The 13,550-nt window shown below is 37.4% G+C and overlaps 1 protein-coding gene across 8 annotated transcripts in view; it reads left to right on the top strand.

Moving 5' to 3' along the window:
* USP32 (ubiquitin specific peptidase 32) overlaps positions 1-13,550 on the top strand; it is a 244,540-nt gene that overhangs the window by 113,063 nt on the left and 117,927 nt on the right. For 6 of the 8 annotated variants that reach the window (XM_055257787.2, XM_063628464.1, XM_063628463.1 and 3 more), the window contains exons 3-4: positions 5,197-5,302; positions 12,054-12,172. The exons of the other annotated variants lie outside the window; for them this stretch is intronic. In XM_055257787.2, coding sequence (XP_055113762.1) covers positions 5,197-5,302; positions 12,054-12,172 — 225 coding nt within the window. The remainder of the gene's footprint in view (positions 1-5,196; positions 5,303-12,053; positions 12,173-13,550) is intronic. 8 annotated transcript variants of the gene reach the window in all.

Here is a 13,550-nt window from a genome sequence, read left to right as displayed (position 1 = left end):
AGTCTTGCTCTGTTGCCCAGGCTGGAGTGCAGTGGGGCAATCTTGGCTCATTGCAACCTCTGCCTTCTGGGTTCAAGTGATTCTCCTGCCTCAGCCTCTCAAGTAGCTGGGATTATAGGCGCCCACCACAACGCCCAGCTAATTTTTGTATTTTTAGTAGAGACAAAGTTTTACCACATTGGCCAGGCTAACTCCTGACCTCAAATGATCCACCCCCCTCGGCTTTCAAAAGTGCTGGGATTACAGGCATGAGCCACTGCGCCCAGCCAGAAAATTATTATAGGGATTTTTTTTGTTTGTTTGTTTGTTTTTTTTTTTTTTTGAGACGGAGTCTCGCTCTGTCGCCCAGGCTGGAGTGCAGTGGCGCAGTCTCGGCTCACTGCAAGCTCCGCCTCCCAGGTTCACGCCATTCTCCTGCCTCAGCCTCTCCGAGTAGCTGGGACTACAGGCGCCCGCCACCACGCCCGGCTAATTTTTTGTATTTTTAGTAGAGACGGGGTTTCACTGTGGTCTCGATCTCCTGACCTCGTGATCCGCCTGCCTCGGCCTCCCAAAGTGCTGGGATTACAAGCGTGAGCCACCGTGCCCGGCCTATTATAGGGATTTTAAAACAAAAGCCTTTCAACAAATTATATAAATAACACTTTACCTTTATTAAGTGCTTTTCAAAAAATGACATCAAGACCACCCTGGACTGCCAGCATCCTTGCTATCCTATTCACACTCCGTCTTCTAAATCCGAAAATGAAAGCTAATTAGTAATGAGTGTGGCACTTAATATTCCCTAAATGTTAAAGGACTGCCTATTATAAGGTGGCCATTTAAATAGTTGTTCTTTTTTTTTTTTTTTGAGTGAAAAAAGGGTACTTAGACGTTAGAGGTGTTAGATGCATACTGCTTTCTGAAACATTGATTAAAGGCGGAAAATATGTACATCCTAGAATTTAGGAAATGGTGATTTTGGGGGACTTCCTCTTAATCATTTGTCAAATGAACTGGGTGATTCTAGAAGGTTATTGCTGTACTTGTATTTTGGGAATGATAGGGAGGTAGCAGTATATTCCAACCAAATTTATTCCATACAAAATCTGTTACATTTTACAAGTACTTGCAAAACTGAAAGTCATACCTTACTCAAAATTTCTTCCTTAATTTTACCCTCACTGCTTTTACTCTTTGTATTAAAGTCAGTGAAATTGTCAAAAGTGAAGAGACTGGATTATCAAGATACAGTGAATGGAAAGGGATGCCAAAACCTCAGTGTTTATAAATTGAATTTGTTACCATTTGAAATTTCTTTGTTTGATCTTCAGGAGATTTCACCAAAATGATGTATGTCTTGCTGATGATGTCTTTCATATAATTCTAGACAAATTAACTAGAAATGAATGTATATAATTGATATAGTTTGGATATTTGTCCCCTCCAAATCTTATATTGAAATGTGATCCCCAGTGTTGGAGGTGGGGCCTGGTGGGAGGTGTTTGGATCATGGAGGCAGATCCCCCATGAGTGCCTGGGTGCTTTCCCTACAGTAATGAGTGCACTCTCACTCTATTAGTTCATGAAAGAGCTGGTTGTTTAAAGGAGCCTGGTACTTCCTCCTCTCTCTCATGCTTCCCCTCTCACCATGTGACATGTTTGTTCTTTGCTGCCCCTTCACTTTCTGTCACAAGTGAAAGCCTTCTGAGGCCTCATGAGAAGCTGAGCAGATGCTGGTGCCATGCTTATACAGGCTGCAGAACCGTGAGCCAAACAAACCTCTTTTCTTTATAAAAATTACCCAGCCTCAGGTATTCCTTTATAGCAATGCAAAACAGACTAACATATTAATTGTACTATAGAACTAAAAGTTGGTTAAAAATTCAGCTTCAGAAGCCTGTCTTTCCTAGGTTAAAATTCTGACTCTGCTGCTTCATTGATGTATGACTTTGGACAAGTTACTTAATCTCTTTGGGCTCTGGTTTCCCCCAGCCCTAAAATGAGGATACCAGTATTCCTTGTGGAGTCATCTAAAGGCTTAATACTGGTAAAGAACTTATGGTAGTAAAATGCCACATAATAAGCATTTAAATATTAGCTATTGCTTTTGTTATAAAAATAAGAGTTTATTAATGAGGTCAATGTTAGGTTTAAACACTAGAGCACTAAGGTCACGTAATTTCCTGGTGACTGGCAATTTAAAGATGAGATATACCACATGTGAATTGGTATAATAAACCATTTAATGGTGTATTAGACAACATTTCTGTGTACTATACAACAGTATACTTCCAATTCCTTTCTCCCATCCTCTGTGCTATTGTTACGTGTTTTACTTTTACATATTCTATGAAGATACTTTACATTTTTTCTCTTACTGAGGTAGACTGCTAGTTATCTTTCACGGTGATTAAAAATAAGAAAAATGCTATTATATTTACCTTCATTTATGCCATTTCCAGTATTCTTATTTCTCTATGGAGGTACATGTATCTCTAATGGCATAATATTTCCTCCAGCCTGAGGTACTTTCTTGTATCCCTTTTTGCTGGTAATGACTTCTCTGTTTTTGTTTCCCTAAAAAAAAAAAAAAAAAAAACAAAAAAAAAATCTTTTCTTTTTGAAAGATATTTTCACCAGGTATAGAACTTATGGTTGAGTTTTTTTCTTTTAGTGCTTTCAACATTTCACACCATTGATTTCTGGCTTACATAATTTTTGATGATAATCCAGCTATAATTTTTTGTTTTTTTAATGTAATTTTTTTTTTCTTCTGGCTGCGTTAAACATTTTCTTTTTATCTTTGGTTTTGAGAAGTTTCAATGTGATTTGTCTAGTTGGTTTTTGGGATTAGAGGTGTGATCTATTCTGCTTGTTCTCTGAACTTTGTAATATCTGTGGTTTTGTGTCTATTCGTTTTGAAAATCCCCAACCTTATGTCCTCAGATATTTATTTGCCCCATTCTCTTTTTTTTTTTTGTAGGATATCAGGGTTACGTGAATGTTACATCATTGATATGATCTCACAGCTCTTGGGTTTTCTGTTCTGTCTACCTTCCCCTCCCCACTCTCCTCACATTTTCCCCCTTTTGTTTTGTTTTGGATAATCTCTTATGCAACTCTGTTGAGTTTAATCTTGAGCCATTCCAAAGCATTCTTCAAACTGCGTTAGCATATATTTTCTTTGTCTCTGACAATATATTGGGTTTTTCCATCTTCTTTCTGTGACTTAAAACTTACGGTTGAAACGTAAGTGTTTCATATAGGACAGAAGAGACTGAGCCAAGTAGTATCTTTCTTCAGCTTGGGAAGTTAAGTCAGTATAGTTTATAGTTTAGCTTAATTTTGGTCTTGTTGCTATGGTTACCCTCAGTGCTATACAGTCTTCAATGTCCATTCTAGGGTTGCTTTTTTTTTTTAGGGGTTAGGGCTTTTTCTTAGAGGTTTTTTCTAATGTTTGCTCTACCTTCAACTTTTGATGTTACCTTCTATTTGTTATCACACCTCAAAGACATTCTGTATAGTCCTATTTCTCCCTCAGTTTTAGGCAGGTGCTGTGTCCCTGGATATTAGGGGTGACACCTTTACATTGATCTTCCTTCTTCCCAGTGATAGGGGATCTGTAAGGTCTGGGGCCATTATGTTTTCCTGCCCTTCCCCAGGGATAAAGGTGTTTTTGTTTTTGTTTTTCCCTGTTATTTTCTTCTAGTTGAGAGTGGGAGATGGGGCAACTAAAAATAGTTATTTTACAAAGTGTATTAGTTCTGTTTGTTTGGTTTTTTAAAAAATATTTTTAATGTTCTGTAGCTATTTCCTTTGGCTAGTTTTTGCTGGGTTGAGTTATCACTGGCACTAGAGATAGATAGTTTTTGACATCAGTTGTCAGGTGTTGTTAAATATATTTATAAATATAATTTGGTGAATAATATATATTTTCAGTTTTCATATTGACTATTTAACTTCTCGAATTATTGTTTAATCATGCATTTTTATTGACAAAAATTTTGCCTGGCAGATAGTAGGCACTCAACAAAGAACTGTTGAATTAATGAAGTTACTGTGATTTCTGTTGTCCCTTTCCTATGCATAGTTTTTCTTCTTTATTTCTGATTACTATAATACTTATTTCTGAGAGTGTTAAAAAATATTTTTTGGAGTCTCTTTGAATTTCTGAACATTCAGTTAGAGAGTATCTTTTTTTCCAATCAAAGTAATGTGCATAAGTTTTCCCAGGTTTGAAGGAAGTTGTATAATTGCACAAAATTCTTATCACATTATTGTGGCTATTGGAGGACCTTTGTACTCCTGGACCTTGATAAGGACTCCCAAGAGAAAGAATAAATAATTCAGTTGTGTGAGTCTGTAATATGCAGATACTCCTCTACTTACCCTGGGATTACAGCCCGATAAACCCATTGTAAGTTGGGAATATTGTATGTTGAAAAGGCATTTCATACACCTAACCTACCAAACATCAGAGCTTAGCCTAGACTGTTTTAAATGTGCTCAGGCCGGGTGCGGTGGCTCATGCCTATAATCCCAGCACTTTGGGAGGCCGAGGTGGGCAGATCATTTGAGGCCAGGAGTTCGAGACCAGCCTGGCCGACATGGTGAAATGCCATCTCTACTAAAAATACAAAATTAGCCTGGCATGGTGGCACATGCCTGTAATCCCAGCTACTTGGGAGAGTGAGGCAGGAGAATTGCTTGAACTGAGAGGTGGAGGTTGCAGTGAGCCAAGATGACGCCATTGCACTCCAGCCTGGGCGACAGGAGCAAAACTCCATCTCAAATAAATAAATAAATAAAATAAATATGTATATGTATGTGCTCAGAACACTTACATTAGCCTTCAGTTGGGCAAAATCATCTAATGCAAATCAGATTTTATAATAAAGTGTTAAATATCTCATGTAATTTATTGAATACTGTATGGTTTCTACTGAATGTGTATCACTTTCACACCATTGTAAAGTTGAAAAATCAAGTTGGGGACCATCTGTACCTATTTTACAGTAGACACAGTCTATTCTTGGCTGAGTGCAATAATAAGGTCCAAAAGAGGAAGAAGGGGGAGAAACTTAACATCATTTCACTAAAATTTACCAGGGCCTTTTCTGGAGGTGGAGATAAAATTTGTTAAAGGTGATAGCTGCCTCAGATTCCTCAACAACTGAAATGCCTCCTAAGGTTGGCTTTATCATCTTCTTCCAGGTGATTTACTGTTCTTTTGGTGGAACATCCAAAGGGCTGCACTTCAATAATTTAATAGTTGGACTTGTCCTCCTTACAAGAGGCAAAGATGAAGAGAAAGCAAAATGTAAGTACTTTTATTATCTCAAAAATAATACCACATCTATGTACAGAATAATTTATCTCAAAATTCTGATGACAGGTAGAGGATTTGAATTGACATTTTCCCAAAGAAGATATACAAGTGGTAAATAAACACCTGAAAAAATGTGCAACATAATTAGTCATTAGAGAAATACAAATTAAAACTACAGTGAGATACTACTTCACACCTACTAGAGTGGCTAAAAGTAAAAAGCCTGATAATAACAAGTGTTGAGGAAGATGTGGAAAAATTGTAACCCGCATCATACATTGCTGATGGGAGTATAAAATAGTGCAGCAGGTTTGGAAACCAGCCTGGTGGCTCCAAATTGTTAAACATTGTTACTGTGTGTCCCAGCAATTCCACTCCTAAGTATGTACCCAAGAAAATTTAATACATATGTTTACCACACACACACACACAAAAACTTGTACAGAAATAGTCATAGCATCATTATTCATAATAGAAAATGGAAACAACCCTAATGTCCACCAGCTGGTAAGTGAATAAACAAAACATGATATATCCATATGCTGGAAAATTACTCTGGTATAAAAAGGAATAAAGTACTGATTCATGGTACAGTATGGATGAACTGGAAACATTTTGCTTAGTGATAGATGTCAGTCCCAATAGGCCATATATTGTGATTCCATTTATATGAAATTTCAAGATTAGGCAAATCTACAGTGGCAGAAAATGGTAGATTAGTGGTTGCCAGAGGTATCAGGTGACAGGGAAATGGAGAACAACTGCTAATGGATACAGGGTTTCCTTTTGGGTTGGCAAAAATGTTCTGGAATTACATAGGAGTGACAGTTGCACAACCTTATAAATATACTTTAAAAATCACTGAAATGTTTAAAAGGGTGAATTTTATGGGATGTGAATTATGTCTCAATATAACTTATTTTTTTAAATTCTGATGACATAGACATAGTAATCTATTCTTTGTTTCACAAACAAAACCAAAGTTTACTTACTTGATAACATTTTATATACATTATTTGTAAAAGGTTTAATTTTTTTAATGTTTTACTTTTAACTTCAGAAATTAATTTTATTAGGTGAATTATCTAAGCAGAGAAAAGAGTGGCACCTCATTCATTACCTTTAAATCCTGCTGATCAGGGAAATGCTATAATGAGAGGACACCATTTCCCCTGCTAAATGTAAAGGGAAGATAATCTTAGTTGCTTAGTGTCTGTCTGTATTTCGTAGGATATAGATTTATTTACTTTTAAAAAATTCATTCATTTAATTATTTATAAGGTCTTCTGTCCCCTCATTCTTTTCTTTGAGCTCCCCAAAGACAGAGCTGCCTTACCAAAAACATTCGTAAACATTGCATATTTTATTGAAGATTTCCCAGGGGAAATATGGAAGCTGTTTATATTACACAGAATGTAACATTTTGTTCCCAAAATTCGTACGCTTTTATTCTTGACCACCATATGCTGGGTCTTTCTCTCTTCCTTCTTCCTTTTCTAATCTGGCTACTATGGTCTGAATGTTTATGTCTCCCTCAAAATTCATATATTGAAATCCTAACCACCAAGGTGATGGTATTAGGGGATGGGGACTTTGGGAGGTGATTAGGTCATGAGGGTTAATCGTAAGTATCTTATGAGTGGGATTAAGTGCCCTAATAAAAGAGACCCCAGAGAGACCCTTAATATTTTCCCCTGTGTGAGGATACAATGAGAAGGTGGCTGTCTATGAACTAGGAAGTGGTCCTTCACCAGACACCAAATTGATGGTGTACTTCCCAGCCTCTATAACTGTGAGAAATAAATTTGTTATTTATAAGCACCCAGTTTATGGTATTTTGTTACAGCAGCCTCAGCAGACTAAGATACTGCCCTGGGACTGCTTCTAAATTTCTCAGAATCCCCTCCTATTCTTGAATCTAGACCATTATTTTTAATTCTTGCTATGGTTTGAACACATTACCCAGAGTTCATGTGTGGAAACTTAATTCCCAGTGCAACAGTGTTGAGAGGTGGGACCTTTAAGAGATGATTAGATCATGAGGGGTCCACACCCATGAATGAATGAATGCTGTTATCTCAGGAGTAAGCTTCTTATCACAGGAGTGGCATCCTTACAAAGGAAGAATTCAGCCTCCTTCCCTCTCCCTCTTGCGTGTGTTCTCTTGCTCTTCTGCTTTCCGCTATGGGATGATGGAAGAGCAGGAAGGTACTTGCCAGATGCAGGTGCCTTGACCTTGGACTTCTTAGTCTCCCGAATTGTAAGAAATAAATCTGTTCATTATAATAAGTTGCTAGATCTGTGGTATTTTATTATAGCAGCACAAAATGGACAAAGAGATCATTTTTAAGAAAAGTTTTATTGAGGTATAATTGTCATACAATAATATGCACATATATGAAGTATATATTTTGATACGTGGTTTTGTTTTTGTTTTTGTTTTTGGAGGGGATAGGGGACAGAGGAGATAGCCTCACTCTGTAGCCCAGGCTAGAATATAGTGGCACAGTGGCATATAGCTCACTGCAGCCCTTAACTCCTGGGCTCAAGTGATCCACCTACCTCAGCCTCCCAAGTAGCTAGGACTATAGGTGCATGCCACCATGCCTAGCTGATTTATTTTCTTTATTTTATTTTTGTAGAGATAGGGTCTTGCTAGGTTGCCCAGGCTGGACTCAAACTCCTGGCCTCAACTGATCCTTCTGCCTCTGTCTTCCAAAGTGCTAGGATTACAAACATGAGCCAGCATACTTAGTTATACATTTGTATATGTTTTGACACATGTATATGCCCAGTAAACCATTACCATAATCAAGATAATGAATGTATCCATAAACCCAGTTTTATGTATTGGAATATAATTGTGATCTTGATTTTTCCAAATTAGCGTTTCTTCACCAGCAGAAATATAAATTGGCCCCAGGCAGCAATAATTAAAAATACGGGACAGGTATGGTAGTGCATGCCTGTAATCCTAGTTATTTGGGAGGCTGAGGCAGGGGGATCTTTTTGAGGCCAGGAGCTTAAGGTAACAGTACAGCAATAAAAACAATACAAATAAAAAACAATACACTATAACAACTATTTACATAGTATTCACATTGTTTTAGGTATTATAAATAACCTAATGATGATTTAAAATATATGGGAGGATGTGGATAGGTTATATGTGTCAACTGAAAAAAATTATGATATCTATAAATTTGGAAAAGAGACTTTATTTCTTATAAAGTGTTACAGCCTGCAAGGTGGCCATTTTGACAGGCTGAGAAACATAGCCTCCAGCAGATACCCCAAACAGGTACTATGCAAGGGAGAATAGAACAGAGAATTATGCTGAAGAGGTTGGCCAGTTGTACATATTCAACAGCTTATCGGAGGGGCCATGAATATTCATGAAGTGGTTCCTGACACATGCGTACTGAACACACATACATGTTATATGTGTCCCATGTTTACTTTGGGGTGGAGACTTCATATTTAAATGCATTACAGTTAGGCCCTATAAGTCAAAAGGTGAAACAGGGACACCAAGGCAGTCAAGTGAGCAGCTTCTGTAAACCAGTCAGAACCAGTCCATGGTCAGTGGTCTTCTTATCAGGAGACCACTAACTTGTTGATAGTTACTGAAATAGCTCTCATGTCCAGTCAAAGCTGTAGTTATGGCTTGTGGAACAGGAGTCAGTAGGTTAGCATTTGGTGATGAATGAGCTGCAACTGTTTCAATATTGCTTATCTCAAGGCCAGAGAAAAAGAAAAATGGCCAGGCACGGTGGCTAATGCCATGATATTTTGAGGTGGGTTGTGATGGCTCACACCTGTAATCCCAGCACTTTGGGAGGCTGAGGCAGGTGGATCACCTGAGGTCAGGAGTTTGAGACCAGCCTGACTAATATGGTGAAACCCCGTCTCTACTAAAAATACAAAAATTAGCTGGGCGTGGTAGCGTGTGACTGTAATCCCAGCTACTAGGGAGGCTGAGACAGGAGAATTGCTTGAACCCAGGAGGTGGAGGTTGCAGTGAGCCGAGATTGCGCAACTGCACTCCAACCTGGGCGACAGGGCAAGACTCTGTCTCAAAAAGAAAAAAAAGAAAGAAAAAGAAAAACATTGTAGCAGTTAGAACGTAGTTTATTGATTGATTGATTGAGACAGGGTTTCATCCTGTCTCCCTGTCTGCAGTACAGTGGCAAGATAGCTCACTGCAGCCTTGAACCCCTGGGCTCAAGTGATCCTCCTGTTTCAGCCTTCTGAGTAGCTGGAACTAGAGGCACGTGCCACAATGCCCAACTAATTTTTAAATTTTTTGTAGAGATAGGGGTCTCGCTATGTTGCCCAGGCTGGTCTCAAACTCCTGGCCTCAAGTGATTCTCTCGTCTTGGCATCCCAAAGTGCTGGGATTACCAATATGAGCCACCACACCTGGCAGTTCTTTAAGTGTAGGGGTACATGACTTAATGCCTTGCCTGGCATAGCCTTAAGTTTTGTTTACAATTTGGTATCTTTCTGCCACAAAGAGTCTGTCAGTCTTCTGATCTTTATTTTTAATGCTAGTTAGTTGTTGCATCTAAACTGCAAAAGGGATTGGATATAATGCGATGTGTCTGACCGCCCATCCCCTCATGACCAGTATCTATTTTTAAGGATTTTCTGGGGTCCCCTTGGGCAAGGGAGGGAGTCTGTTCAGTTGGTTGGGGTGCTTAGGATTTTCTTTTTAGTTTTCATGTACAAAATACCATGCCATTTTATATGAGGCTTGAGCACCTGCAGATTTTGGTGTCCTTGGGGGTTCTGTAACTAATCCTCTATGGATACTGAGGTACAACTGGTAACAATTTTTTAAGTCACAAACATATATTTTTAAAGTTTCTTCATTTTTTAAAATGTGATTGTATTAGTTTTCTAGGGCTGCCATAACAAAGCACCACAAACTGGGTAGCTTAAAACAACGGATATTTACTGTCTCACAGTTCTGAAGGCTAGAATTCTGTCCAAAATCAAAGTGTCAGCAGGGCCATGCTTTCTCTGAAACCTGTAGGGGAAAATTCTTTCTTCTCTCTTGCTTCTAGGATGACTGACAATCCTTGGGGTTCCTTGGCCTGCAGCTATATCATTCTAATCCCTGCCTCTCTTATCACATGGCTTTATTTTTCTGTTTGTGCTTTTCTTCTTATAAGGGCACCAGTCATATTATATTGGGTCCTACCCTAATGACCTCATCTTAACTTGATTATATCTACAAAGACTCTTGTTTCCAGATAATTTCACATACACAGGTACTTCAAGGTTAGGACTTCAGTATATCTTTAGGGGGATAAAGTTCAGCCTATAACAACAATATTTCAAACATACATCTAATACATACCTCCACCTAGCTTTACTATTTCTTAACATTGTATCATATGTCCCTGATTTGATTTTTTAAAAATATTAAAACTAAGGTGAGGTTTTCTTTGTATCCCTTCATGATCCCATTCTGTTCTTCCCTCTACAGAGGTTACCACTTTCATGAATTTGGTGATTTTTTTCTCATGCTGGTTTTTATACATTTATAACATGTTTATGTGTCCTTACACATTGTCAACTACTTTGCAGGTTTAAAGTTTTAAATAAATGGTACACATTAGTTCCCCCTTATCTGCACAGATCTGTTCCAAGACCCTCCCAGTGGATGTCTGAAACCATAGATAGTTCCAAACCTTATATATACCGTTTCTTCCTATACATATGTATCTATGATAAAGATTAATTTAAAAATTAGGCACAGTAAGATATTAGCAACAACAATAAAATAGTACTATTATAACAATATACTATAATAAAAGTTATGTGGATGTGGTCACTCTCTGTGTTAAAATATCTTACTGTACTCACTCTTCTTGTGATCTGTAAGTCTGATAACCAAAATGGCCACTAAGTGACTAACAGGCGAGTAGCATGTGGATACACTGGACAACAGGATCATTCAGGTCCCAAGTGGGATAAAGAGGGAGGCAAGAGATTTTATCACATTACTCAGAACAGTGTGCAATTTAAAGTTTATGAATTGTTCATTTCTGGAAATTTCCATTTAATATTTTTGGACCTCTGTTAACCACAGGTAACTGAAACCTTGGAAAGCAAAACCATGGATAAGGGAGTACTACTGTACTATACAGATGATTTTGTCATTTGCTTTTCCTCTGAATATTATATCTTTTGATATTTATCCATCTTGAAACACGTATTTTAACTTCTATGTAGTATTTCATTGTGTGTATCTCATTTTACCTGTTCTCTTGTTGATAGACATTTATCTTTTTTTTTCTAAGTTTTGCTCTTACAAACAGTATTTCAGTGAACATCTTGTATTTTGTACGCAGGTATCAGAGTTTTTCAAAGATGGAAGTGGAGTTTCTGGAATGTCTCTTGACCTTTACTAGATTTTGCCAAATTACTCGTGAAAGTGGTTGCAATAATTTGTGCTCCTATTAACAGTGTATAAGAGGTCCTGTTTCTCCTAGTCTTTGCTAACACTTTGTATTGTTATACCTAAAGATTTTTGCAAATTTGGCATGTTTGAAAAGATACTACACTGCTGTTTTAAATTTTTGTTGCTGGATTATTTTAAAGAATAAACTATATTTATAAAGTGCTTGGCCCTAGTAATCACTCAGTTATTGTAGCTTTGTCTTTTCTCCCTACTTCCAACGTATATTTGATCTTTGTTAAGATTAATTTATTCTATCTTTCTTTTTCTTAGACATTTTTAGTCTTTTTTCAAGTGAATCTGGGAACTATGTTATACGGGAAGAAATGGAAAGAATGCTCCATGTGGTGGATGGTAAAGTCCCAGATACACTCAGGAAGTGTTTCTCAGAGGTATATTTAAAGATTTACATTTTATGCCTTTTCATTGACAAAGTATTAACTCTTAGTTGTGTAATAAGTTTTAAGTATGACAAACAGATGTTTATGTGCAGATTACTGTTGGCATTTTTATATTTATTGATGTTTCCATTTATGTGCTATTCCATGACTCTCATTACTGTTATATTTGTGAATCTGAAAATTTTCAATTCTACTGTAAAGGCGACTATTCATACTTAGAGTATAATGAAACACAATTCTATATACTCACACTAACACAGCAACACACACACACACACACACACACACTCTTGCAGGAACCTGAAACGGTGCTCATGTTGTAGTGTCCTTGCTTTTCATCACGGATATCATTCAATCATTAGCCTTGAGCCATCCGTGACCTGTTTCATCAAGGCCTATTTTGTCATTTATTTCACCTAGTTGATTTGCATAGTGAAATATTTATGTTAAAAAATTGCCATCTTTGGGCCAGGCAAGGTGGCTCACACCTGTAATCCAAGTACTTTGGGTGACCCAGGTGAGAAGATCTCTTGAGCCCAGGAGTTCAAGACCAGCCTGGACAATGTAGCAAGACCCTGACTCTACCAGAGGGTGGGGAAAGTCATTTTTTCTGTTTTCAAAAATAATATATTTTCATTGTATCTTTATAGAAAATTTAAACAATAGAAACAATTCAACAATGGAAAAAGTATATCTTTAACAGAGAGAATTATTTTACTTTTCTTTTCAGAGGTCTGCTAGTATGTGAAAAGTCCTTAGTGATTGTAGAGTAAAAATCCCTTTAGAAGTTCTGATTCTTTCATGCAGCACTCAGTGGTGCCCAGTTTCTTATGGGTGGCTTTTTGACACAATTCCATTTCAGCAGTATGACAGTCCTCCATTGTTCTTTGTTTTATTTGGGGAGTTAGCTCTGCCTTCATGACTGTATAGACATTGATTGTCCGTATTTCAGCCATTTGCATGTATCTGGTTCTGATATATCTTTGGACTGTCTATCATTAGTTTCTTAACACTGGTTTTGAATATCTCCTGTGTTGATAGCACCTGGTGATATCTCTTTCTTGCTTTTGAGCCTAGCATGCAGTTTTTGGTGGTGGTTATGGTGTTACGTTTTATCCAGCATTTCCAAGTGTCAGGTGCAAAAGGATGTGCTTCCTGTGTTTTTGGTTCTGACATATTGACTGGAAGTTGCTGTGATAGTAATTTACTACTTCAGGACGAACTGAGCTATGATTTGTTTTTTTCCCCATAATAAAAATTTGCTTATAAGAAAAAAAGATAATCTAGCAAACCTGACTCTGGATTTTTGACACAGATGTCCAAAACATTAATACTCTTTTTTCTTTTTCAGGAAGTGTCTTTTTTCATT

Source organism: Symphalangus syndactylus, chromosome 20, assembly GCF_028878055.3.
Source record: "Symphalangus syndactylus isolate Jambi chromosome 20, NHGRI_mSymSyn1-v2.1_pri, whole genome shotgun sequence".
Lineage (NCBI taxonomy): Eukaryota > Metazoa > Chordata > Mammalia > Primates > Hylobatidae > Symphalangus > Symphalangus syndactylus.
This window is presented reverse-complemented; position numbering and strand designations above follow the sequence as displayed.